Raw genomic sequence first — 24,270 nt, 5'->3', positions numbered from 1 at the left:
CCAATATGGGTTACAAATGAGCTACAGGGGTACAGATGGACATGGGCTCAAAAGGGGCTTCTTATCTGGGGCCCATATGGGTTACAAATGGGCTACAGGGGTACAGATGGACATGGGCTCAAAAGGGGCTTCTTATCTGGGGCCCATATGGGTTACAAATGGGCTACAGGGGTACAGATGGACATGGGATCAAAAGGGGCTTCTTATCTGGGGCCCATATGGGTTACAAATGGGCTACAGGGGTACAGATGGACATGGGATCAAAAGGGGCTTCTTATCTGGGGCCCATATGGGTTACAAATGGGCTACAGGGGTACAGATGGACATGGGATCAAAAGGGGCTTCTTATCTGGGGCCCATATGGGTTACAAATGGGCTACAGGGGTACAGATGGACATGGGATCAAAAGGGGCTTCTTATCTGGGGCCCATATGGGTTACAAATGGGCTACAGGGGTACAGATGGACATGGGCTCAAAAGGGGCTTCTTATCTGGGGCCCATATGGGTTACAAATGGGCTACAGGGGTACAGAGTGGACATGGGCTCAAAATGGGCTTCTTATCTGGGGCCCATATGGGTTACAAATGGGCTACAGGGGTACAGATGGACATGGGCTCAAAAGGGGCTTCTTATCTGGGGCCCATATGGGTTACAAATGGGCTACAGGGGTACAGATGGACATGGGATCAAAAGGGGCTTCTTATCTGGGGCCCATATGGGTTACAAATGGGCTACAGGGGTACAGATGGACATGGGATCAAAAGGGGCTTCTTATCTGGGGCCCATATGGGTTACAAATGGGCTACAGGGGTACAGATGGACATGGGCTCAAAAGGGGCTTCTTATCTGGGGCCCACTTGGGTCAACTAAGTAGGTCCAACATGGGCAAACCCAGATGGGCTCCCTATGTGAGACCTAGTCAGTTCACTAATGGGAAATGAGTAGGCTACATACCCAGCCAGCACATGACCGACCTTCAACGTTGAAATATGGTTGAAATAATGTCAGTTTGTTGTTGAAAAAGATTAACAAAAACCATTCTAAATCAACGTTGACATTTTTACAAGATCCCCAGCCAACACATGTGGGGCCCAAACGGGCTGCAAATGGGCTGATATCCGGGGCTCACCTGGGCTACCCAACTGGGAACCCAGCTAATTTTGGTTTTGTTGGCCACGGATTCACGCGCAAACATTTACATCACGTTTCCCAGCTCAACGTGGATTCATCCGCAGACACCAGAGGACAATCTGGACAGAGCTTGCCCCAGCTAACACACCCATGTGGGGCCCAAACGGGCTGCAAATGGGCTGATATCCGGGGCCCACATGGGCTACCCAACTGGGAACCCAGCTAATTTTGGCCGCGGTTTCCGTGGTGGCCCCACATGTGTTAGCCCAGATGGGTTGATGATGGGCTCTTGATGGGCTCCATATCGGGCCCATGTGGGTAACCTAGGTAGCACCCATTTAGGGCCTACAGGAGTCTGCCCAGATGGGTTGATGATGGGCTCTTGATGGGCTCCATATCGGGCCCATGTGGGTAACCTAGGTAGCACCCATTTAGGGCCTACAGGAATCTGCCCACATGGGTTGATGATGGGACCCATATAGGTCTTATCTAGGGCTCTTATGGGCCACAACGGGTATATATATGGGCTACCATATTTGTCTGTTTGGGTTACCTTATTTTACAGTAAACCCCTAAATACAATCATTACATGTAATCCACTAAACTATACTAAAATGTTAAAGGTATTCAATGAACAGAAACCAGTAGTTCACTTTTAAAGTTACTTTATTAAGCAAATACAAGTATCACAAAACAAGAAAAGAAAAAAGTAAAAGATTTAAAACACTTCTAAATCAGCGTTGACATTTTTACAAGATCTGTACGTTGAAACAACATACAGCAGAAATATCTGCCTTTCAACATTATTGTGACAATTAATTAGCATTTCATAATTTTTTTGATATAACAGCTCTTCAGTATATGTTAAAATATAATTATCATTATTAACAATAATAGTTTCAAACCTTTTGCCTTATGTGATTTTGTTTGAATTTACAATTTTGTCTGCTTGCCCAACCGTTTACATTGCATTATTACATTTGTATTCATACACTGTCATGTCATTTGACTAATTAATTAAATAATAATACAGACTGCAAATAAAACTCAATACACCGCTATGTTAACTGTTATTAAACTATTGTTATTGGTTGTTTCGCCGTTTTACTTTGAGCATGATTGGTTAATCTGTCTGTCTTCCAGGAAACTGTCCAATGAGAATGTGCGCGGCTCTGCGCGGCTCAGTCACCGACCGAGAGTAACGGACGTATTTTCAAATTTAAAATAGGCGCGCACTGAGCAGCAGCTGAGCTGCTGCTTGCATTGATTAGCCTACTCGGTCAGACCTGGATTATTTTATATCTGCCTGTTGAATTCTTAAATTTTGAGCGAATTTAAGTTGATATCAATGAAGAACAAAAGCTGGAATGTGAACAGAGGAAGGGTTCGTACGTGGTCTGTAAAAATACTGGCGATATCAGGTAAGAAAACATTTTTCAGTCCTTATAGCAGTCAGTTAAATTAACGTTAACGTTTATGGACATGAGAAACGTTAACAGTCATAGGCTTAATGCAACCTTATACGTTCAATAAGTTATCTCTGTGTGTGTTTTTGTACTGCTGTAGCAATATAAGCACGTATTTCAATGTAATTTAGTACCATCTGACATTGCTGTGTTTTGTTGTTGGTAACGTTGTGTGTTTAATGTCAGCTAACCTTAGTTTAAAAACGCATGAGAGGTAAAAAAGCGTTGGAATGAGTAAAGTGATAAAACAGTCATTTATTCGTTAGAAGTATGTTTACATAACCTCTTCAAACACTGATAACAGTATTGGAAATATATTTGTTTACAATTTTTTTTTTTTTTTTTTTTTTTTTTTTTTGTGTGTGCTTCCCTTGCAATGATTGCAACACATTTCTGATGGGATTGCCATGCTTAAAGTTTATGTTTACATTTTTAATCATCATGTAACAACTAACAGTCTCAAAGATGACATTACTAGGGCTGGATTTATTGGATGGGATGCACGCTACAATGTTCCATTCATTCATCAACTGAAAACAGGTTGACTAATCGATTCTTGGGATTTAAGAATTGATATTGTTTCGTAAAAATGAGAATCAAATAAAATCGAGAAATCAATATTTTTTACCCAGCCCTTGACATTACTCAGTTCATGTAGTGTGAATGTTATAATGGCAAACGGTTTTTTTTTTTTTAAATTTAAGATTGTTTGAAGGAATGATATAAGAAAATACTGCTTTTTAAGGACTTTTCATTGAATAATTTCTTCTTTCCCCCTCTTCAGATTCGCCAAGGACCAGCTGATTACTGGCAATTTGGTGGAGGATTATTCTTTAGCTGCTACATTGCACTATCACTTCTGGTACAGATTCATTGGCCTTTTGTGTTATTTTTTATTTTACTTGATTTAATAAATTACTTTTAATTAGTAGCCTACAATGTATGGTTAGGATTCTGAATTAAAACAGTGTAATGTTTCTCCACAAATATTATCAGAAATATACGGAGCCCCCAGGGGTCAGGCAAATTGTTGAAACAATATAAACCTGCATTGAAAGATATAGGCCTAATTCAAAGAGCAACAGACCACAACCCTCTCAGCTCAACACCACAATTTGTTGATTTCTTCATCTGTTTTAAAGATGAAATCATGACCTTATCATTATAGTAATCGTAACTGACACATGGGAGTAATATTAATTTTTTTACAATTCCATGTTGGGGCTCTGAAGAATTGCTTGTGTGAATACATAAAATGTGTTTTAGAATGGATAGTGTTGTATACTTTGTTTTCTACCCGACTAATTGAACTGTAAAGTGAAAATCTTGTACATGACTTATTTTGTATTGAGTTTTTCTTGCTTTTATTTATACAGGATAGTACAGACAGCAGGCAAGAAGTGAAGAGGAAGTGATGGCATCAGGAGCAGCACAACCAAAAGCTTGTGACCCCATGGAAGTTGTCCGAGTGCGTGGAAGAACAAGTGTAAGTGCAGAAGCCGATCTTAGGATGTAGTGGAGGAAGTGTATATGAAGAAGATATAAAGGAGCCAACTTGTTTAGTTTTTAAAATTGAACTAAGAGCCAGTGCAAATGTTGTAAAACAGGAGAAATATGTTCTGTAACATAACATTAGAGCGAGTAGACTTTGTAAAGTTGCTACTACTTACATGTCAAGTGATAAGCAATATTTGAGTTGGATGAATGATGGGCAAATATTTGGTTTTCTAACTTGTCCTGGGAACCCTCAGTACTGCACACCCACTTCAGATCTTGCAGTTTCTATAAATGAGCTAATGTGATGAATCCGGTATATTAGATGAGGGAAACGTACAAAGTCTGCATCTGAAAACTTAGGCAGCTGACTCATTGCCTCGCTGCCCTATCAGGCAACGACTTAGCAGGCAGCGTTTACACACTAAGGTGCCTCACAAAACCGATTTAGTTTAGTTTTTATTTATTTGAGCAGTAACCATTCTGATTTCAGACAGACTTATGAGGCAGCATAACGGTTTAATGATCTTCAACACTAATTATTTTTTAGAAATTACTTCAAAGTGGTAAAAGTTGGTCAAAATGTACATTTTGTGCTTCCAATATGTGCAGTGCAGGGGGTGTTCCAGGACAGGTTTGCAAACCCCTTATCTAGATACACTTGATGTGGGGCACCAAAAGGCTAACCTGACACATCTGATTGAACTGTGAAAAGGAATTAAAAAAGTGGCATAATGGTTGACTGATTTATTTTCTCTTTTCAAAGGGCCGTTGGGAGAGCGACAACAGAGGAGTGAGAAGCTGCACGGTTATTGTTTTGTTTGTGAAATGGTTAATTTTTCAGATATGCATATATAACGTGTGCATATATATATATATATTACTTTTTTCTTTTCTTGTTTTGTGATACTTGTACTTGCTTAATAAAGTAACTTTAAAAGTGAACTACTGGTTTCTGTTCATTGAATACCTTTAACATTTTAGTATAGTTTAGTGGATTACATGTAATGATTGTATTTAGGGGTTTACTGTAAAATAAGGTAACCCAAACAGACAAATATGGTAGCCCATATATATACCCGTTGTGGCCCATAAGAGCCCTAGATAAGACCTATCTGGGTCCCATCATCAACCCATCTGGGCAGATTCCTGTAGGCCCTAAATGGGTGCTACCTAGGTTACCCATGTGGGCCCGATATGGAGCCCATCATCAACCCATCTGGGCAGACTCCTGTATGCCCTAAATGGGTGCTACCTAGGTTACCCACATGGGCCCGATATGGAGCCCATCAAGAGCCCATCATCAACCCATGTGTGCAGACTCCTGTAGGCCCTAAATGGGTGCTACCTAGGTTACCCACATGGGCCCGATATGGAGCCCATCAAGAGCCCATCATCAACCCATGTGTGCAGACTCCTGTAGGCCCTAAATGGGTGCTACCTAGGTTACCCATATGGGCCCGATATGGAGCCCATCAAGAGCCCATCATCAACCCATGTGTGCAGACTCCTGTAGGCCCTAAATGGGTGCTACCTAGGTTACCCACATGGGCCCGATATGGAGCCCATCAAGAGCCCATCATCAACCCATGTGTGCAGACTCCTGTAGGCCCTAAATGGGTGCTACCTAGGTTACCCATGTGGGCCCGATATGGAGCCCATCAAGAGCCCATCATCAACCCATCTGGGCAGACTCCTGTATGCCCTAAATGGGTGCTACCTAGGTTACCCACATGGGCCCGATATGGAGCCCATCAAGAGCCCATCATCAACCCATGTGTGCAGACTCCTGTAGGCCCTAAATGGGTGCTACCTAGGTTACCCATATGGGCCCGATATGAAGCCCATCAAGAGCCCATCATCAACCCATGTGTGCAGACTCCTGTAGGCACTAAATGGGTGCTACCTAGGTTACCCCTATGGGCCCGATATGGAGCCCATCAAGAGCCCATCATCAACCCATGTGTGCAGACTCCTGTAGGCCCTAAATGGGTGCTACCTAGGTTACCCATATGGGCCCGATATGGAGCCCATCATCAACCCATGTGTGCAGACTCCTGTAGGCCCTAAATGGGTGCTACCTAGGTTACCCATATGGGCCCGATATGGAGCCCATCAAGAGCCCATCATCAACCTATCTGGGCTAACACATGTGGGACCACCACGGAAACCGCGGCCAAAATTAGCTGGGTTCCCAGTTGGGTAGCCCAGGTGGGCCCCGGATATCAGCCCATTTGCAGCCCGTTTGGGCCCCACATGGGTGTGTTGGCTGGGTAGAGATATATATGGCTGCATCCAAAAACGTATAGGCAGTTGATTTGTTGCCTCGATGCCCTATCAGGGAATGACTTTGCAGGCTGCATCTGCACACGAAGGTTCCTCACGAAACTGATTTCGGACAGACTTCTGAGGCAGTGTTACGGTTTAACTATCTTCATCAAAATAGCGCAAGCTTTGGTGAAAACTAACTGAATATTTAATGAATACAATAGTAATTTCCCGCTAGAAATGACATCATGAGTGGAAAACATTGATCAAAAATGTACATTTACACATAAACCGATGACCAGCTGCAACTTTCAGCCGCCATCTTTATTTTTCTAGCTCAACTGTCACAAAATGGAAAGCACAGGATTGTGGAAAATTAAATGCAGTGAAGGATACAACTATGCTGCCTTCAAGAATCGATCAGATAAAGGCATCTCAGGCTCAGGAACTAACATCTAACATTGCATTCGGACATGCCTTGATGCCTTTCAACCTTGTAATGCGTCCTCTGAAGGCAGCTTTCATCTTTTTGTTTTTGCAATTGCAATTTTAAACTCGAAATTGTGAAGGAAAAAATCTGAATCGTAAGATAAAAAGTCGCAATTGCCCTTTAATTTTGTTTTATTCCGTGGCAGTAACAAGCTTCCATATACTGTACATCGTGCAGTGATGCAATGACTTCTCGAACAAGAAAAACGTAGGGCAGGGCTTGATTTTGTCCATAGGGAATTGATTGGATGGTTGTGGTTTTCTATTGGTCAATCCCATGTTGCCCCGCACTTGTGCCTGTAAACACATCACCAGAGAAGAGATTTCGCTTTAAGAGATGGGAAGTTATTTTGATTCAAGATTATGAGGAAGGCTACATGAATAAAAAAATTAAATAAAAAAATGACATTTATAATAAATGCTGCAATATTCTATTACAAATTAGGAAATGTCCGTTTTGATTTCATGGTGACTTTAAAAGTTGATGTTTTTAGTTTACCAATTTAACTGTAGAAATATGTTATTCACCGCAATTCTTTTTTTTTTTTCAGCAGCAAAAATTTCTGATTATAGGATGTTACTGAGATCAAGTAAGTATAATATAGCACTGTAGGCCTGTGTCAAATGATCTATGCATTCCCTGAGGCAACCCACTTCATATGACTCAATATGACTGGATTCTTTTGTCTTCATCACCCTGTTAATAAAATGCATTGATAACAGCACAATACATGCACAAAAAGAACTACAAAAAAATTATAGGCCTACAGCCTGACTGACCTTACTTTTTCATAATTAACTCAGTCATCTTTTTTTGCAATTAAATGAACAGGACAATCCAAAAATCCAAACAGGACAATATCCCCTTTAATTTGGCTTTCTTCCATTTACAATTCTGCAGTTCTCATGCTTTCCTAGGTCAGATTGACCTGCTTATCTGTGATCTCTGTAATTGGATAAATACAATTTGTAGCCTACTACTTGTTTACATTTTAAGAACAATCCCGAGGCCACGGCAGTAATGAGGAGATAAGAATAAGAGAAGTTTGCACATTGTAAACATGACATGAGTGTATAAGTCCTGTAACGAGAGGCGGAGCTTTCATCTTCCTGAAGCTTTATAGAGAGTTTGTGTTCGAAAACTGAATGCCACTCTTCTAGGGAGAAACTTTGGACAACGCTGGGGAAAATGCAGTACGACTATGGTAAAAACAAGGAAGAGCATCCGGAGCCCATCAAAACTGAAGTGAAAGGTAGGTGGAGGGAAAGTCGGTGCCAAATGTCACGCGCCTGTAGTGAATCGCTGCCGTTTGTTTATTGATCAACCAAGTAAGTAGGCTAGGCTACTAAAAAACTTCATCGCGAAACGCCAAACATTCATGCATTTTGAGTCTGTAGAGTTTTATTGCTGGCCTATTTTTCATGAGGCAGCACGTCTGAGGTAAAGCACTGTGATATTGTAAATATTAGGTTACACTTTTCACGGTAGGCTATGTGCTTTTATATCTATCTCTGTCCATATGTCAGAGAAATAAACTGAACGAGAAATTAACAGAACGGATCCAAATGCACAATTTTGTATGTTATATTTTAGAGCCAGTTAAATTATTTTGCTACAAAATGCCTTGCAGTCTCTAGGCTACTTCGTGTCGTAAATTAAATGGATAACTTTAGTTAACGTTCTTTGTAACAAATGTATTCATAATTTGTAACTTGTATACCAAGTTTTTAAAAAATATAGCAACACACAGGTTTCTCATGGTTTTACCCTTTAATAGAATTACACAGTCTCTTGATTTTGTGTGTACAAAATTCAAATCTACTAAAAGTCATTTTAATATACAGTGTATATATATTTTTTCATTATAACAGCCTTACCATCTGACCTAGAATTGCCCAATGTGTTGTTTTACATGCAATAATTATGTGACCTAGCAAATTTCATCAATTTATTTTTCTGTCAAGGAATTATAGCAGTTTATCTTTGTGCTTGGACTCCTAAATTTATTGTAAAATTTCCACCTGCAGGTTTGAGCAAAGAATAGTCTTATCAGTTAAGAATGCATGATAACACTGAATAATGAGTCTACTGAAGAGAGAAAAAAAAAAGGAAATTGTAATTTCAGCAGACATCATAAACCCTTTTTGATTGGCTCCAGATCAAGCCGGAGAATAAGAATTTCAATCTATTATTCCATGTACCTTCATTGGATTTCTTCCCATTTATTTTTTAGGTTTTGTACATAGTTGTGAAAGTTTGAAAAAATGCTTGATTTTAATGTTTGGTGTTTTCAAGGTTTGTCCATTTTGACTACTTTTGAATATTGAACATCTTCCTTGAAAATGCTTGATATTCTTTTCATTAGGACGTTTTTTTTAAAGTAACGTTTATTAAAGATCGAGTCGTGGATCGTGAGTCTCATTGTGTTGAGGCAGTGCAAGCACAAACATAAATACATGTGAATGATCAGCTCTCCTCAGCCACCTTTAAAGCAAACTGAAACATGCTTTTTATTAACCTGAAACACAAGCTTGTGGAATACTATCTTTGAGGCAATGCGTTTTAGGTATCTAGTGCTGGACATGGCGTCATTTTCTGTAGTAACTCATTTACTTCAAATATTTGCATTGTGAAATAGGTTGCTGTGTATACGTTAAAATCCACACTAGAACATACATCATTGTACTGTCTTGTCATTCACATGGTGACCAAATCACCTAGGCACATTTTTTTCATTCACTTCATATATTTGTATTAAATTACTTTACCAACCAAAAGATTAAAATAGTAGCGCTAACATTTTTTACTCATTAACAAATACAGTTCATTATAGTGTAAGATAGAGCTGCACGATTCTTAATTAAGAATCACATTTTGTTTTGTTTTTAAATTGAATATTCTCCCACGATTCTGAATAGACAACTAAAAAATTACAATTATAATAATAATAATTTAAGTTTAATCATTTAAATGACTCATTTTATGATTCAATGACTCAATCACAAAGACTTCATTACAAACTGAACAGAAATACAAACAAACTTCAAACTGACTATGCGTAAAATAATGCAAACACACTTTATGTATTTAATCTCACGTTTCTTTTTAATTTTATTGCTAATATTGGAGTGTTGCTTTTCTTGAATTCTGTATTTTTTAACGTAAATTTGACGTCTTTCTGTCTACTGACTCACAATCCATCTCTCTCCATTTTTCCTCCCTCTTTTAGAAAGCAATGCAATAGTGGATTTTTTTCTTTTTGCTGGGGAAAATGTTTTATTTGCTATGGTCTATCATTCATATAAAATGTAAAATGCTGTTTTTGCATGTAATATACATCTGATTATTCATTGAACTTTTATTTTGTCATGACTGGATTATTTATTTGATGATTGAATGAGCTCTTAAACAGGCCAGATTTTGCAAATTATGAATATGGATTTTTATTATTGTAAACCGCCTTGAAAAACACCAGCTTCACTGATTAAAAGTGCTAGAAAAGTGCTTGAATTCCACTCCTAAAAATCTTTATGAATATTTTCATTTGGATTTATTTTTTATTCATTTAGCAGATGCTTTTATTCACTTAAAATCAATTTATCATAAAGAGACAGACAATTTTAGTATAATCATAATACTGAATTAATTTCAGCAGTAAATCAGAATGGTGCACAACTTGAGCAGAAGTGTACATTACAGAAAAGGCCAGAAAACAGAGAATAGATGAATTTGTTTTAGGTGCCTTAAGGAGTGTCTATTTATGGTTCTGGTTAAGCTAAGTGCTTGTGGAGGACGTCTTTAGCAATTTTCTCTTTGTGAATGGTTCTATTAGCTTAATAGCAGATGGTTTGGACAGAGAAGTGGGTATAATCAGTGAGTGAAATCAAGCGTAGCGTTAGTTCTGGCAGGTCACGTTAGTCAAGCTCGCATCAGCTGACTCTCAGCTGATCCACATCTACCTATAGGAATACGACGCCTATCACCGTATACATATATAAGCTCCTTGTATTATCAGCAGCTATCGCGTTTCTCAGGAGCTAATTACCCTCCTCCCTCCCCAGCTCCTCCTCTCGCCCAGTCAGGATTTGGCATTCTGATTCCCCTTGAATCAGAATAAATTCTCAAATTATGTTGTACTTTAAAATCTTGAATTAAATATATTTGCAAACATTCATGTTGGTTCTGTTCTGTTTACCCCAAGGGAACCATACCGCCAATCCAAACTGTATGCTAATTGTCAATCGTATTTGACGGTAGTGGTCCTGACAGAATTAGACCGAACTGCTCCACTTTAACTCCAGTTTAAACATGTTTCATCATCTCTGCAGGCTTGGTTCCTGAATGGCTGCAGGGCACGCTTATACGCAATGGACCCGGCCTTTTCTCAGTGGGAGAGACGTCATACAACCATTGGTTTGATGGAATGGCACTTTTGCACAATTTCACAATTAATAAAGGTATTTACTTTATTGCTTACTAGTTAAAGCCTAAGATATTATATCAACATTTGCTCTGAAAACAGGATACACGGGTGGTCTTTTTTTATCAGTTCTTGTTTCACAGCCTTCTGTTTGAGTTTGAGTTTATTATTTATTGATTAATTTTCAGGAGAGGTAACATACAGGAGCAAATATCTTCAAGGTGACACCTACAAATCCAACATGCAGGCCAACAGAATAGTGGTGTCAGAGATGGGGACCATGGCGTACCCAGACCCATGCAAAAATATATTCTCCAAGTAAGTAACGTTACTGCAAATGATTCAGAAAGAATCATGCATTTATAAAAACTTGATTATCAGCTAAAATTCAACTAGTGAAGTAAGAATAGTTAGATTTTAATGTTCTTTTCACCTAAAACTGCTCATCAGATGTTAAATAATATAATAATATAATGTATAAGCACTGTGTTAATTGTGAACTAATTGTTCTTTTTAACTCTTCTCAGAGTGATCACCTTCCTCAGCCACACCATCCCGGACTTCACTGACAACTGTGCCAATAACATAATCAAATATGGAAATGACTACCATGCTACATCTGAAACCAATTATATTCGTAAAATTGACCCCATCACTTTAGAGACTCAAGAAAAGGTAAAAATACTGCTTGTAAATATATCTAGTTTAGTCTTGAAACTTGGCACAGGCTGATCACACTACAGTACATCGCACAAGCTGATTGGCCTCTGCTGAATCTGCAGCCAATGAGATTTCTTGCTCACCATTTAAAGTGAAAATCAAGCTTTTAATGTTGTTTATGTGTCTATGTGGTGTTTTTAATTGTTTTAAGACAAGGGGTTTTAAGACAAGGGGTTGCGACGTTCGTCTGTTATAGGACAACTTAGTTTGAATAAAATAAATATTTGTGTAGTGTTCAATGTTGTTATCGATAGAGATACGCGGATGGGGTATTATTTCATCCGCAACCGCATCACAAAACTCATCATCCGCACCAACGTTTTTTGACCAGATTTCAAAGCCGCACCCGCCCGCCATCCGCTGATTGTTTTGCGGTCTATGGACGATACAATGCTCTGCTGATGCGAGCCGCAAGAAAGCCCTTGTCTGTTCTAGAAAGGATGCAGCAAAGATATTTAATGCTAATGTATGAGGCATAGGCCTACGCTGAGTTTCATTCATTTACGATGAGATGCGCTCTAGTTCAACTTCACAATGCAATGCAAGTGAACACGGCGCATCGGAGCCTCGATGTCACGGTTATTATATTGTCTCCTATATTTTTTATTTATTAAATACATGCAATTGGTTGATGAAACATTTATTAAAATTAAGATACAATTTGTACAAAACGAAATTCGCTTTAAAGACAGGCTTTCTAAAAAGCAAAACTTAAGGAAGTTGTAAAAATCATGTCTGACGATTTACAAAACAAAACTTCATTAAGTGGTAAAAACCATGTCTCCCAATTGCAAATGTTCATTGCTAATGTTTATTATTGCAAATGTTTTTCATTTGTTTAATAAATCTCATAATGATGACACATCACTATATCATAGCTTTTATTTCTATCTCAAATAATTGGCGGTCGGTCAGGGGGTACTTGGCAAAGAATCAAATACAGTTGGAAACGACGTAGACCATTAATAACACAGACTGTTAACATTTGTTTTTAATTAGTATTTAAACATTCTCTATGATAAAAAATGTTTGTAAAAATATTTTAATAACACGGTTTTGGCGGTTATAGAGATCTAATGACGGTGTTCAACTATAACTGTCGATCTCACGGTTATATACTAACCGTCACACCCCTAATTGGCAGTAGCAAGTCCATTCTTGCTCTGTAGCAGCAGAAGCGAAGCAGATCTAGTTCTTCAAGACCAAATATATTAACAGCGTAATTTATATGCTAAACCTATTCTGAGAGTTGTCATGATTGCAATGCTGTTCTTCATTTCTGTTGACAAGTTCTCAGAGAATATTGTTGTTGCTTTATCCCCTCTAGGTGGACTACCTGAAACACCTTCCTGTCAATATTGTGGCATCACATACGCATTATGATAAAGAGGGAAATAGCTACAGTATGGGAACGTGCATTGCAGAGAAGGGCAAAACCAAATACACTTTGTTCAAGGTTGCAGGAGGAAGTAAGTATGCTGCCATTATTTCTGTTTCACGGTGCACATTACTATTACTCATCTTAGGGGTTTGGTCCAATCCATAACCCCAAGTATTAAACTTAACTTAGCCTGCATGTTTCATAGAGATTTGGGAGTAGCTAATTTTTGAGTTTTGCAGAGGCAAGAATCGCTTGCATGTAAAAATGGTTGTTTTTGCAATAGCGTTTAATGCTACTAGTGGCTGCTACATGACATGCCTAATCTTTAAGCATTACAGTGATGGTAGCTTTCAAAACACTGCTTTGAACCAGTAGTACAGAGCGTGTATCAAACTGGCAAAGTCACATGATTTCAGTAAACGATGCATGGCTTTGTCATAAATGTGTCAGTTGAAATGGTTTGCCACTAGGGGTGATTTCAGAACCTGTGTCTTTATGGTTTTTACCTGATCTTGTATAGTGTAGATCTTTTTTAATATTACATTTGTAGAATAATAAAAGATAATAGTAGTATATTGACCCCTCCATAAAGACCGACTAAATGCATTTCTTTTTGGTTTGAAATACCTTTTCAGCGGTTTGCTGTTAGCGAACATCATGACGCCACTCACACTTCTGCGAGCGACGTTTACATGAATATGTAAATACGTGCTGCGCGCATCTCTCTCAATAACAAAATAAACACAACAAAAATGACAGCGGTGAGAAAACAGCTGTTAAGAAAGCATCGGATCGTAGCGATGTGCATGTGTTTGTTCATGTTTTTATTTGTGTCTGACCTCGATGAAATGAACTAGAGAAGATTTCCACGTCAGAGAAGGCGGATCCTCAGAGCCACACCCACCTATTACATAATCACCACGGACCAACGGTAGTTCGAAGATGTTTACCAGCCGGAGCAAACTTTTCCAGAAAGTTTGCCTGAAACAATCTCCAAATTAATTTTGAATGAAATTCACATCGCACCTGTTTGTTCTTCGATTTTGCTTGAAGTATTTCAGGGCCTTAAAACGCTCAAAAGAAGCCCTACAAATTAAAATAAGAACACATACAGACACTTCATACATAATGGTATTAGATGATTTGTAGATTAAAAAATACATTGCGGAGCAGAGAGGACACTGACAACGCGCTGACAGACAGGACAGACCAGGTTACGTTGGATATGAAACAAAGTCTCATCTTTCAAATTTGGTCATTTTTCTTTAAGAAATTTAAACAATAAATACCGTTTTGTGTCTCTTTAATGTGTCTGACAGATCGCTCAGTTAAAGCTGCTCGTGAACTGATCATCTCTTCCTTCTAGTTAATTTATAGCATCAAATAAACATGAATGAACATCAGAAGGAATGTTGTTTTAAACGCGGAAAGACGTCAGTACACACCGTTTTTCAAGTTCAAATCCTCCAACGTTAATCTACTAACTCTCCTGACTGCTTTGTCGGACAAAAATGGCGGATTATGATTGGTCAGATCGCCTGTCAATCAAACTCCCTGCAAAGGGTCAATTGGTTTGTAAAAGGTGTCTGACAGGTTTTTAAGTAGTTTTTGTTGCTTTTACGTTTTGACCAGCACGTGTTGCCAGTGTGTGGCGTTTCTGGCGCTTGGAAAACTTTGAACAAACCAAATCAATAGCTTCGCAAAAATGCTCAGTTTCTCCTATGCTAAGAACTACCAACCCTCAACAATTGTTTCTCAGGTAGCTCAGACGGGTCTCCACTGAAAAACGCTGAGGTCATGTGCACCGTGCCCTGCCGCTCTCTCCTCACACCCAGTTATTACCACAGCTTTGGCATGACCGACAACTACTTCATCTTTATCGAACAGCCCTTGAAGCTGGATATCCTCAAAATGGCCACAGCCTACCTGAGGAGGGTAAGCTGGGCCAGCTGCATGAAGTTCCACCCTGAAGACAGCGTAAGGACAATCCCTTTCAGATATATATCCAACCCAGCTGGACAATGTGACCGTTTACTTCGCATCTCTAAACTCCTTTTACCTCTTATATTCATTAGACCCTGATTCATCTTATTGACCGAAAGACAAAGAAGGAAGTTGGGACCAAATTCTACACGGGTGCGATGGCGGTCTACCATCATGTCAATGCCTTTGAAGATGATGGGCATGTTGTTTTTGATGTGATCGCCTATGATGACAACAGCTTGTATGATATGTTTTACCTGGACAAGCTGAAGGAGCAGATGGGCAATAATGCTATGTATGTCAAGCCCAAGTGCAGGAGATTTGTGTTGCCACTTAGTGACAAGGTACGTTATGTTGGTAACAGTGTTTGCAAGGCAGCAGTGCATTCATGTTTGACAAACATTCTGGGTAGGGTTTGCTTTTAAAGCTGCCATGCAAACACTGGCATTTCCATCAATGGAAATCTACTTTATTATGTTGTACTCAAAGCCTCTGATCGTAGACAATGAACATAATTTTTTCTTTGACACTCAGGGTGAGACGGGTGAAGATCTGGTCAAACTTAAATACACAAGAGCAAGTGCTGTGAAGGAGAAAGATGGGAAAGTTCTGTGTCAGGGCGAAGTACTCTGTGATGGTAAGCTAATGACACCGGGGTAACTTTATTCTGTGTGTCTGTGTATGTACAGGCATGTATGTACAGGTGAAACTCGAAAAATTAGAATATCGTGCAAAAGTTAATTTATTTCAGTAATTCAACTTAAAAGGTGAAACTAATATATTATATAGCCTCATTACTTGCAAAATGAGACATTTCAAGCCTTTTTTTGTTATAATTTTGATGATTATGGCTTACAGCTTATGAAAACCCCAAATTTGACAATTTTCATAAGCTGTATAAAAAATAAAGGCTTGAAATGTCTCATTTTGTATGAAATGAGTCTATATAATATATTAGTTTCACCTTTTAAGTTGAATTACTGAAATGAGCTTTTGCACGACATTCTAATTTTTCGAGTTTCACCTGTATGTATATGTGTGTTTCTGTCTATCTATCTGTTTGTCTGTCGTATTGATCTATCCATCAAGTGTCATTTTTGACGTGACGTGGGTGCGTTCTTACTTGCCTGTTAATAAGTCTTCCCATTAACACCAACCTTTATTTATTCAGACCAATTTGCGGATGTAGAATCTGCATTCAAAAATGAAAGGCAGGATTTATCGTTTAAACAACGTAATAGGCCAATCATAGCATGATGGAGGCGTTGCCATCTCTCACTTGACTTTTCCCCATTCATTCTCAATTACTCGCCCACCAAAACCCATGGCACACTCTGTGTCTGTCTGTGTGTGTGTGTGTGTGTCTGTGTACAGTGTCTGTCTGTCTGTCTGTCTGTCTGTCTGTCTGTCTGTCTGTCTGTCTGTCTGTCTGTCTGTCTGTGTACTGTGTGTGTGTGTGTGTGTGTGTGTGTGTGTGTGTCTGTCTGTGTACAGTATCCGTCTGTGTGTGTGTGTGTGTGTGTGTGTGTGTGTGTGTGTCTGTCTGTGTACAGTATCCGTCTGTCTGTCTGTCTGTCTGTCTGTCTGTCTGTGTACTGTGTGTGTGTGTGTGTCTGTCTGTGTACAGTATCCGTCTGTCTGTGTGTGTGTCTGTCTGTCTGTGTACTGTGTGTGTGTGTGTGTGTGTGTGTGTGTGTGTCTGTATGTCTGTGTACAGTATCTGTCTGTCTGTCTGTCTGTGTGTGTGTGTGTGTGTGTGTCTGTCTGTCTGTGTACAGGATCTGTGTGTGTGTGTGTGTGTGTGTGTGTGTCTGTCTGTCTGTGTACAGGATCTGTGTGTGTGTGTGTGTGTGTACTGTGTGTGTGTACTGTGTGTGTGTACTGTGTGTGTGTACTGTGTGTGTGTACTGTGTGTGTGTACTGTGTGTGTGTGTGTGTACTGTGTGTGTCTGTGTGTGTGTGTGTCTGTCTGTCTGTCTGTCTGTGTATGTGTGTCTGTCTGTCTCACAGTTTTATTTATTTGTAATACTCTTTTAACCTCTAAACTGATGTTTTATATTTAGGTGTCGAACTTCCAAGAATTAATTACAATTTCAATGGAAAGAAGTACAGATATTCTTACATGTGTTGTGTGGACATATCTCCAGTGGCCACAAAGGTATCGATCTTGTTCATTTTGACAAAACATTTATGAACTTGGCAGGACTTTAAAACATGTTATCAGTAAATACATCCCATAAGAATCAAACCGAGGCCTGGCGACAGGAACACACTTTTGCGATTCAGAACTGAGCACTGACCTTTTTTATTTTTTATTTTTTATTTTTTTTACAGATTGTAAAGTTTGATACTGAAACGAAGCAGCAGGTTGAGTGGACTGGAGAGGACGGGTTTGCATCAGAGCCCGTTTTCATTCCCAGGCCTGGTGCAGTTGATGAAGATGATGGTTAGTTACTGCCTTTCGTAATAAATATGACCAAATCACTCAGCTTCAGCTGTCTCAAAAAATGTATGCCTTAATTAAATGTTAAATGTGTTTTATTTTTTTTTAATTATACATTTTTAGCTCAACTTGTCTCTTTTTTTCTTTTCTTAATTTTGTAGGTATAATCCTGACAGTTATCATAAACGCCAAACCAAGGGTGGGCGGCTTTCTGCTGATGCTTGATGGCAAGTCTTTCAAAGAAGTTGCCCGGGCTTGTGTAGATGTAGAGTTTCACATGGACATGCATGGCTACTTCATACCAGACAGTAGTTAAGAGTTTCATGTCTGCCAGCTGTCTAGGCATAATCACAGAGATGGAGAATGTCCTTTAAATGTTGATATTTGATGGTCTAGTTACAAAGTTGTCTAAAAATGTACTGTATTATCAGCTGTAAAGTGGACCATGCATAAATAACTGTAAAAATGTTTCTACAAATCGTGCTTTGTTTGTGAATAATATAAACGTATTAAAAAAAAGTACTGCTTGAAAGGTCATTAATTGCATTTAGTAATATTAAACAAATATGTGAACTGTTGTGCTGTGTTTTTTGCTTGCATAAAGCAATCATAAAGTGAAGATATAATTCTGTAATAATGGTGCTAGCCAGTGTTTGAATGGTCAGGACTTTAGGGTGGTTTAAATACCAGCCAGTATGAATCTTTTTAGGGAATCGATTTAAAAGATTTGAATCAATAGGATGATTCAATCCCTTGAATCCACCCTTTTTTTTGTTTCTTCCTCTCACCATTTTGTCCCCCCATTTATAAATAATAGGACCCGTTCCTTACTATAAACGGGAATACATTATTCAACAAGACTGGTATGAGAAAAAAAGTTTTATATGTTGTTGTTTTGAGAGATGAAGCTGGTCAATTTATACAACTGAATTCACTTATGGAGAAATGTAATCCTTTAGAGAAGTTAATAGTGTGTGTGTATGGAAGGCATTTTCTGCCAAATTTAAATAAATTAATTAAATAATTAAAATGATAATTAAAACCAGATTAACGATTTCATTACAGAAAACTGTACGCAAAATATGTGACCAAATTGAGAATGAAATTAAATGATTTAATTTTCCCAGTGCCAGTGCATCATCCCTGTCAAATTGAAAAATAAAATGCAATTGGTGATTTCACATTTCACTTTCACTACAGTCTCGAGGCAAGACTGCCAATATTAAAATGAAAAGCCAAATGTGAAACAGAAACTACAAATACAGTTTTTACAAAGCTATTTATTAATGCTCACAGTGACAATTCAAATTCAAATGTAAATTTTAGTTTTCATTTTAATTCCTCTTTTATTTCACAGTTTTCATTTTAATCATTTCATTTATTTATTTAAATTTGGCAGAAAATGCCTTCCATATGTGTAGAGCAATCCCTCTTATATTAAAAGTAATACAAAACGCTCTTACATATTCAAATGTATTCAAGTTGCCCGAGTTGAAGATTGGTGAAGTGTACATTTGGGATAAAAAGTGCAAAGTAATAGGAAATGTATTAAAATGTACACACCAGTTTTTTTTTTTTGTTGATAATGACACATTTAGAAAAAAAAAACACTTATCTTAAATGGCCAATTGTACCTAAAATGAAGGACACAATAATGTTTATCCTGCTGTTTTATGGAAAAGATTCCGTTTTGAAGTAGAGTTTTTTGGAGATTTTGTGAAGTAGGTCACATTGCAGTTCTGGCAGGATCTTTACAGCTGGCTAAATATTGGTCCTGAAATTCCTTTACTAAATTTATTTCAGGTCTTGGTTTATGCTGGTCTCTCAAAAAAAGATGTTATTGATGTTAAACATTATTATTATTATGGGTAACTATGCATAAAAGCTAATTAAATAACAGTAAACCCTCTTTAACCTGCTTTAAAAAAATTTTTTAAATGATTTATCATCCATAATATACATAGCCAAAGATAATCAATCCCCTGGTGAATTGTATAAGTATGAGTCTCTTTTCTTCTAAGATTTTGTACATGCTTCAATTATATTAACATTAATTTTAATTGATTTTTTCCTTGCAACTCCCCTTGAGGATCTGAAGATTTTGCTTTAGTTTAGTGTACTGAATATGCTACTATTTCTTTTATACACATCAACCTGTTTAAGGATACATACACAATTATTTGATTACGCTATTTGTGTATATTTTCATATGCATATTATTGTTCCCTACTTGAGTTTATAAAATTATATTGTTCACAAAAAAAATGCTGGTGGTGGTGGTAATGCCGTAAATGAAAAATAAAATAAAAATAAAAATAAAAATCCAGTATGTGGTCATTAACATTTGGACCACTAGGGGGCGCCAGAGGCGAGAACCTGAACGTGATGACGACATATTCCTGAGACGCGCGCTGGAATTGAACAGGACATGACTTTGTCAAGTGTGTTTTCAGCTTAATACAGGCTTTATTTATTATTTTATTATACTTTGATGAATTGAGGACCTGTCTGACACCAACATGTCTCTGCTCAGAGCCCTGAGATACAACGTAAATATCTGAATCTTGTCTTGGTTTTATTTTAACTCGCATGTTTTGCTTGCTATACGTGACAATGACAGTTCTAGTACATTAGTGTTTATGTGAGAGATTCGTTTGTGAGCTAAAGTCACCTTGCCAAATACCAGGCATAAATAATGTCATATTGTAATCATTTACCGTCATGTTTCCCTGTGTTTTTAAGTCTCAAACGTTGTGTAGAAGTGTGATCTCGCGCTCCTCGTCCAGTCTGACTGATGGAGAGGTGCGAATCACTGAAGTATTAAAGGAGAAGTTTCCTCTGGCCTCGGCGCTCAAGGTTGTGGATATATCAGGTGAGTCCTGACTTTAAATGATCTGCTATTATCTGTAGACAGTTAGGTAATGTGCATTAATATATGTGGGCTCATTTCAGGAGGCTGTGGTGCAATGTACGAAATACACATCGAGTCTGATGAGTTTAAAGGAAAGAGGACTGTACAACAGCACCAGTTAGTCAATCAGGTAAGTTAAATGAAGTGTTCATAATTAGGTTCAGTATAATAGAGCAGTAAATAGTTTGCATCTTTTAGCTTTTGTGCTGTCAAATCAATTAATATCACTTAATATCACTACAACTGTCTTTGTGAGGACCAGTTTGAGTTTTAGACCATTGGAGTGAGGACCAAGAGAGTAAAGTGAGGACATTTTGGCCGGTCCTCAGTCTCTGAAAGCCTTTAAAGGCCTGTTTGAGGGTCAAGACTTGGTTTAGGGATAAGGTTATAATGAGGTTAAGGGTCGGTTTAGGGTCAGGGGTCGGGTTAGGCACTTAGATGTGATGGGTAAGGTTAGGGTAAGCGGCTAGAGATTGCATTGTGTCAATGAATGTCCTCATAAAGATAGATGTACAAGAATGTGTGTGTGTGTGTACACGTGTACATTGCCGTTCAAAGGTTTGCGATCTGTACGTTTTTTTAATGTTTTTAAATAAGTCTCTTATGCTTACCAAGGCTGCATTTATTTGATTAAAAATACTAAACAAAATGTAATATTGTCATATTATTAAAATTTAAAATAACTGTTTTTTTTATTTATTATTGGAATATTTTCATACGTAATTTTTTCCTGTGATCAAAGCTGAATTTTCTCAAGAAACATTTCTGATTGGACCCTAAACTAAAGTGTTGCCTAATATTCTTATAATATATTATTTGATCACAAGATTGGAATAATTTAGGAAAAAAGGTTGAACAAATTGCAACAGAAGCAAACTCAACTGATTTTGTATCCTCAGTATGTCCTGAGTAAGGAAAAAAAAGCCCAGAAGAATCCCATAAGGGGAAAGTTTCAAAAAAGACCCAAATATATCCTATTCATACGCCTATTCATTCTCTTTCTTACGTGAATAGGGTAAAAAAAAAAAAACCTTTAGATATCACCATGAAAATTACTGAGTTGATTACTTATATCAAGACAAACAAAAAATGTATTACAAGTTTTTTTTAATTGTTTGTTAACATGGACAAACGGTGCATAATCTAATTACAGATGTGCTAATTTGCATAAATACCACAACAGATCTAAACATTGGGTATAGCCAGGTGAAAATATCTTGTTGAATCTTGTTGACTTATAACAGTAAAATACTTGATGTTAAGGTCTGAATGGAACCCATTTAGGATACCCATGAGCATTAATACATAGAGGCAGGAAGAAGTACTTTAGAAACCAGCCTTTATTCATTTTTAAGAGATTGGGTTTGGAGCTGGGTCCGTGGGACTGTTTCTGGGGGACGAGTCTGAGGCAAGAATAGGAGACAATGGTAAGGAGAATGCAGAAGACAAAAGGTAAGTCAAATAAAAAGTGAATCCCCAGAAACAGTCCCACAGACCCAGCCCCAAACCCCATCTCTGCAATAATAATTAATAAAGGCTGGTTTAAAGTACTTCTTCCTGCCTTTATGTATTAATGCTCATGGGTATCCTAAATGGGTTCCACTCAGACCTTAACATCAAGTATTTTACTGTTATGTGTCAACAAGATTCAACAAGATATTTTCACCTGGCTATACCCAATGTTTAGATCTGTTGTGGTATTTATGCAAATTAGCACATCTGTAATTAGATTATGCACCCTTTGACCATGTTAACAAACAATTAAAAAAAACTTGTAATACATTTTTTTGTTTCTCTTGATATAAGTAATCAACTCAGTAATTTTCATGGTGATATCTAAAGTTTTTTTTTTTTTACCCTATTCACGTAAGAAAAAGAATGAATAGGCGTATGAATAGGATATATTTGGGTCTTTTTTGAAACTTTCCCCTTATGGGATTCTTCTGGGCTTTTTTTTCCTTACTCAGGACATACTGAGGATACAAAATCAGTTGAGTTTGCTTCTGTTGCAATTTGTTCACGGTTGACCCCCATTTTGGCTTAAAACGCCTGAACTATATTTTAAAATGTAATTTATTCCTGTGATGGAAAAGCAGAATTTTCAGCATTTCATAGAATTTTCAATTTCCAGTCTTCAGTGTTCAAAGTTTCAAAGATCAAATTGCAGATAAATGGAGTTACTGTCTCCCAAAAGAAAGAACCAATTCTGAAACGAGTCGTCAGTAATTTCAGTCTCAATTTCTGAATGAACCTACGTGGGTTTGTAACAAATTTGCATAATACCAGCCTATGGTCTTCATTGGCTGCCAGCGAACAACGTCTACTTTGACCCTCAAACACTGTAGTCGTATCTGAGACTGGAAGAGTGTGGTTCATGTTGTCAATGTAGACGAAGACGCTGTTTTCTGCACTTCAAAAGGATGAGACTCGGGCTCAAATTGATACGGTAAAACCGAACTGTTCATATGTGCTGTAAGCAGTCGACCAATCACAACACACTAGGCCGTCTGACCAATCAGAGCAGAGGAAGCTCTTGGAAAGGAAGGGTTTAGAGAGACCGAATCCTTTATCAAACCATTTCAGACACTGTGAGAAAAGAGATATAAATGGCATAATAGGGGCACTTTAAAGTAGTATTTATTAAGTGTAAATTATAATCTGTGGTTTGTCTTTCAACAGGCTCTTAAAGACGAGATTAAAGCCATGCACGGTCTTCGCATATTCACTGATGTTCCTAGAAAGTAGGAGCTCCTCAGCGTCGCTCTCACACTGTCAGTCTGCTGTCTCACTACAATATAGTATCACACACATCTGTCTGTCTCCTTAATAAATAAAGCAGAGTTATAACAGTGGCAGGAAAATACTTAATAGATTTTATGAATGAAAGCTGTACAGTTACAAAAATGATATACAAGGTATGGTTCACGAACGCTGTAAACGCACAAGATAAAAGAATGTATTATTGATTTTGCCTATAAATGCAAGAAAAAGACGTGTGTATTGATTGAATCTTCAGTCACAGTTCATTGTTTGTGTAAAATTGCACTTGAAATAGCTTTGTAAGTTATCTGTTTTTTCCTGTTCTGTCTTTAAGTCTGTTGATCCATTAAATGACGTCGCTTCCCTTTCCCTGGCAAACTTGTGTGGCACTAGATTGATTGTAGGGACAATTATTATGTAATTAATTCACTGATTGTACTTTTAAAATGACCAAATCCTTCTGTAATATTAGGTCTACAGAAACCATTTTCACCACTAGATGTCATTTGTGTTTTTAACACAGAAAGCGTTAAAAGTATTTTGAATACAGGTACATTAACCTTTTTTTTCTGAACTAATTCCCATAACAATGAAAGTGCTTATTTGAACCCTTCTTTCCCTCAAGTTTTGTTAAATTACTTATGCTATTACTAGTTTTACGGTACTGTAGTTTACTTGGGTACCGTATGTGACATAATGATGCTCTGCTTTCCAGTGTGGATGAAAGCATTCGATCTGATTCATTTAGGCGAATCGGTTCGTTCGGAAAAGCTCGTTTCAGTGGTTCAAACTGTGATTCATT

General features: G+C 37.9%; 2 protein-coding genes and 1 long non-coding RNA gene across 3 annotated transcripts; all 3 read left to right on the top strand.

Moving 5' to 3' along the window:
* Positions 1 to 3,397: 3,397 nt before the first annotated feature.
* Positions 3,398 to 4,926, top strand: LOC307155047. Its single transcript, XR_013820452.1, has 3 exons — positions 3,398 to 3,460; positions 3,975 to 4,084; positions 4,859 to 4,926. It is a non-coding gene; the product is annotated as an uncharacterized lncRNA (long non-coding RNA).
* A 2,971-nt stretch (positions 4,927 to 7,897) lies between these two features.
* On the top strand, positions 7,898 to 18,375 carry bco1 (beta-carotene oxygenase 1). The gene is made up of 11 exons (XM_079865358.1): positions 7,898 to 8,102; positions 11,179 to 11,307; positions 11,459 to 11,588; positions 11,798 to 11,945; positions 13,318 to 13,459; positions 15,131 to 15,348; positions 15,447 to 15,698; positions 15,889 to 15,991; positions 17,418 to 17,512; positions 17,689 to 17,800; positions 17,959 to 18,375. Exons 1-11 carry the CDS (start codon positions 8,039 to 8,041, stop codon positions 18,111 to 18,113), a joined length of 1,548 nt encoding a protein of 515 aa, XP_079721484.1. The 5' UTR covers positions 7,898 to 8,038; the 3' UTR covers positions 18,114 to 18,375.
* Positions 18,376 to 20,153: 1,778 nt separating this feature from the next.
* On the top strand, positions 20,154 to 24,073 carry bola3 (bolA family member 3). Its single transcript, XM_079865592.1, has 4 exons — positions 20,154 to 20,346; positions 20,540 to 20,669; positions 20,750 to 20,838; positions 23,388 to 24,073. Exons 1-4 carry the CDS (start codon positions 20,317 to 20,319, stop codon positions 23,451 to 23,453), a joined length of 315 nt encoding a protein of 104 aa, XP_079721718.1. The 5' UTR covers positions 20,154 to 20,316; the 3' UTR covers positions 23,454 to 24,073.
* Positions 24,074 to 24,270: the final 197 nt, after the last annotated feature.

Source organism: Squalius cephalus (assembly GCF_949319135.1).
Source record: "Squalius cephalus genome assembly, chromosome: 3".
NCBI classification, from domain to species: domain Eukaryota; kingdom Metazoa; phylum Chordata; class Actinopteri; order Cypriniformes; family Leuciscidae; genus Squalius; species Squalius cephalus.
The sequence above is the reverse complement of the archived record's forward strand: the minus strand, read 5'-3'. Positions and strand labels throughout refer to the sequence as shown.

Coding starts and splice junctions, on each gene's coding strand:
- bco1 (XM_079865358.1), top strand. CDS start 8,039: ATGCAGTACGACTATGGTAAAAACAAGGAAGAGCATCCGGAGCCCATC. Junction 15,349..15,446: donor AGTTCCACCCTGAAGACAGC/GTAAGGACAATC, acceptor TATATTCATTAG/ACCCTGATTCATCTTATTGA. Junction 15,699..15,888: donor TGTTGCCACTTAGTGACAAG/GTACGTTATGTT, acceptor TTTGACACTCAG/GGTGAGACGGGTGAAGATCT.
- bola3 (XM_079865592.1), top strand. CDS start 20,317: ATGTCTCTGCTCAGAGCCCTGAGATACAAC. Junction 20,347..20,539: donor TCAGAGCCCTGAGATACAAC/GTAAATATCTGA, acceptor TGTGTTTTTAAG/TCTCAAACGTTGTGTAGAAG. Junction 20,670..20,749: donor CAAGGTTGTGGATATATCAG/GTGAGTCCTGAC, acceptor GGCTCATTTCAG/GAGGCTGTGGTGCAATGTAC.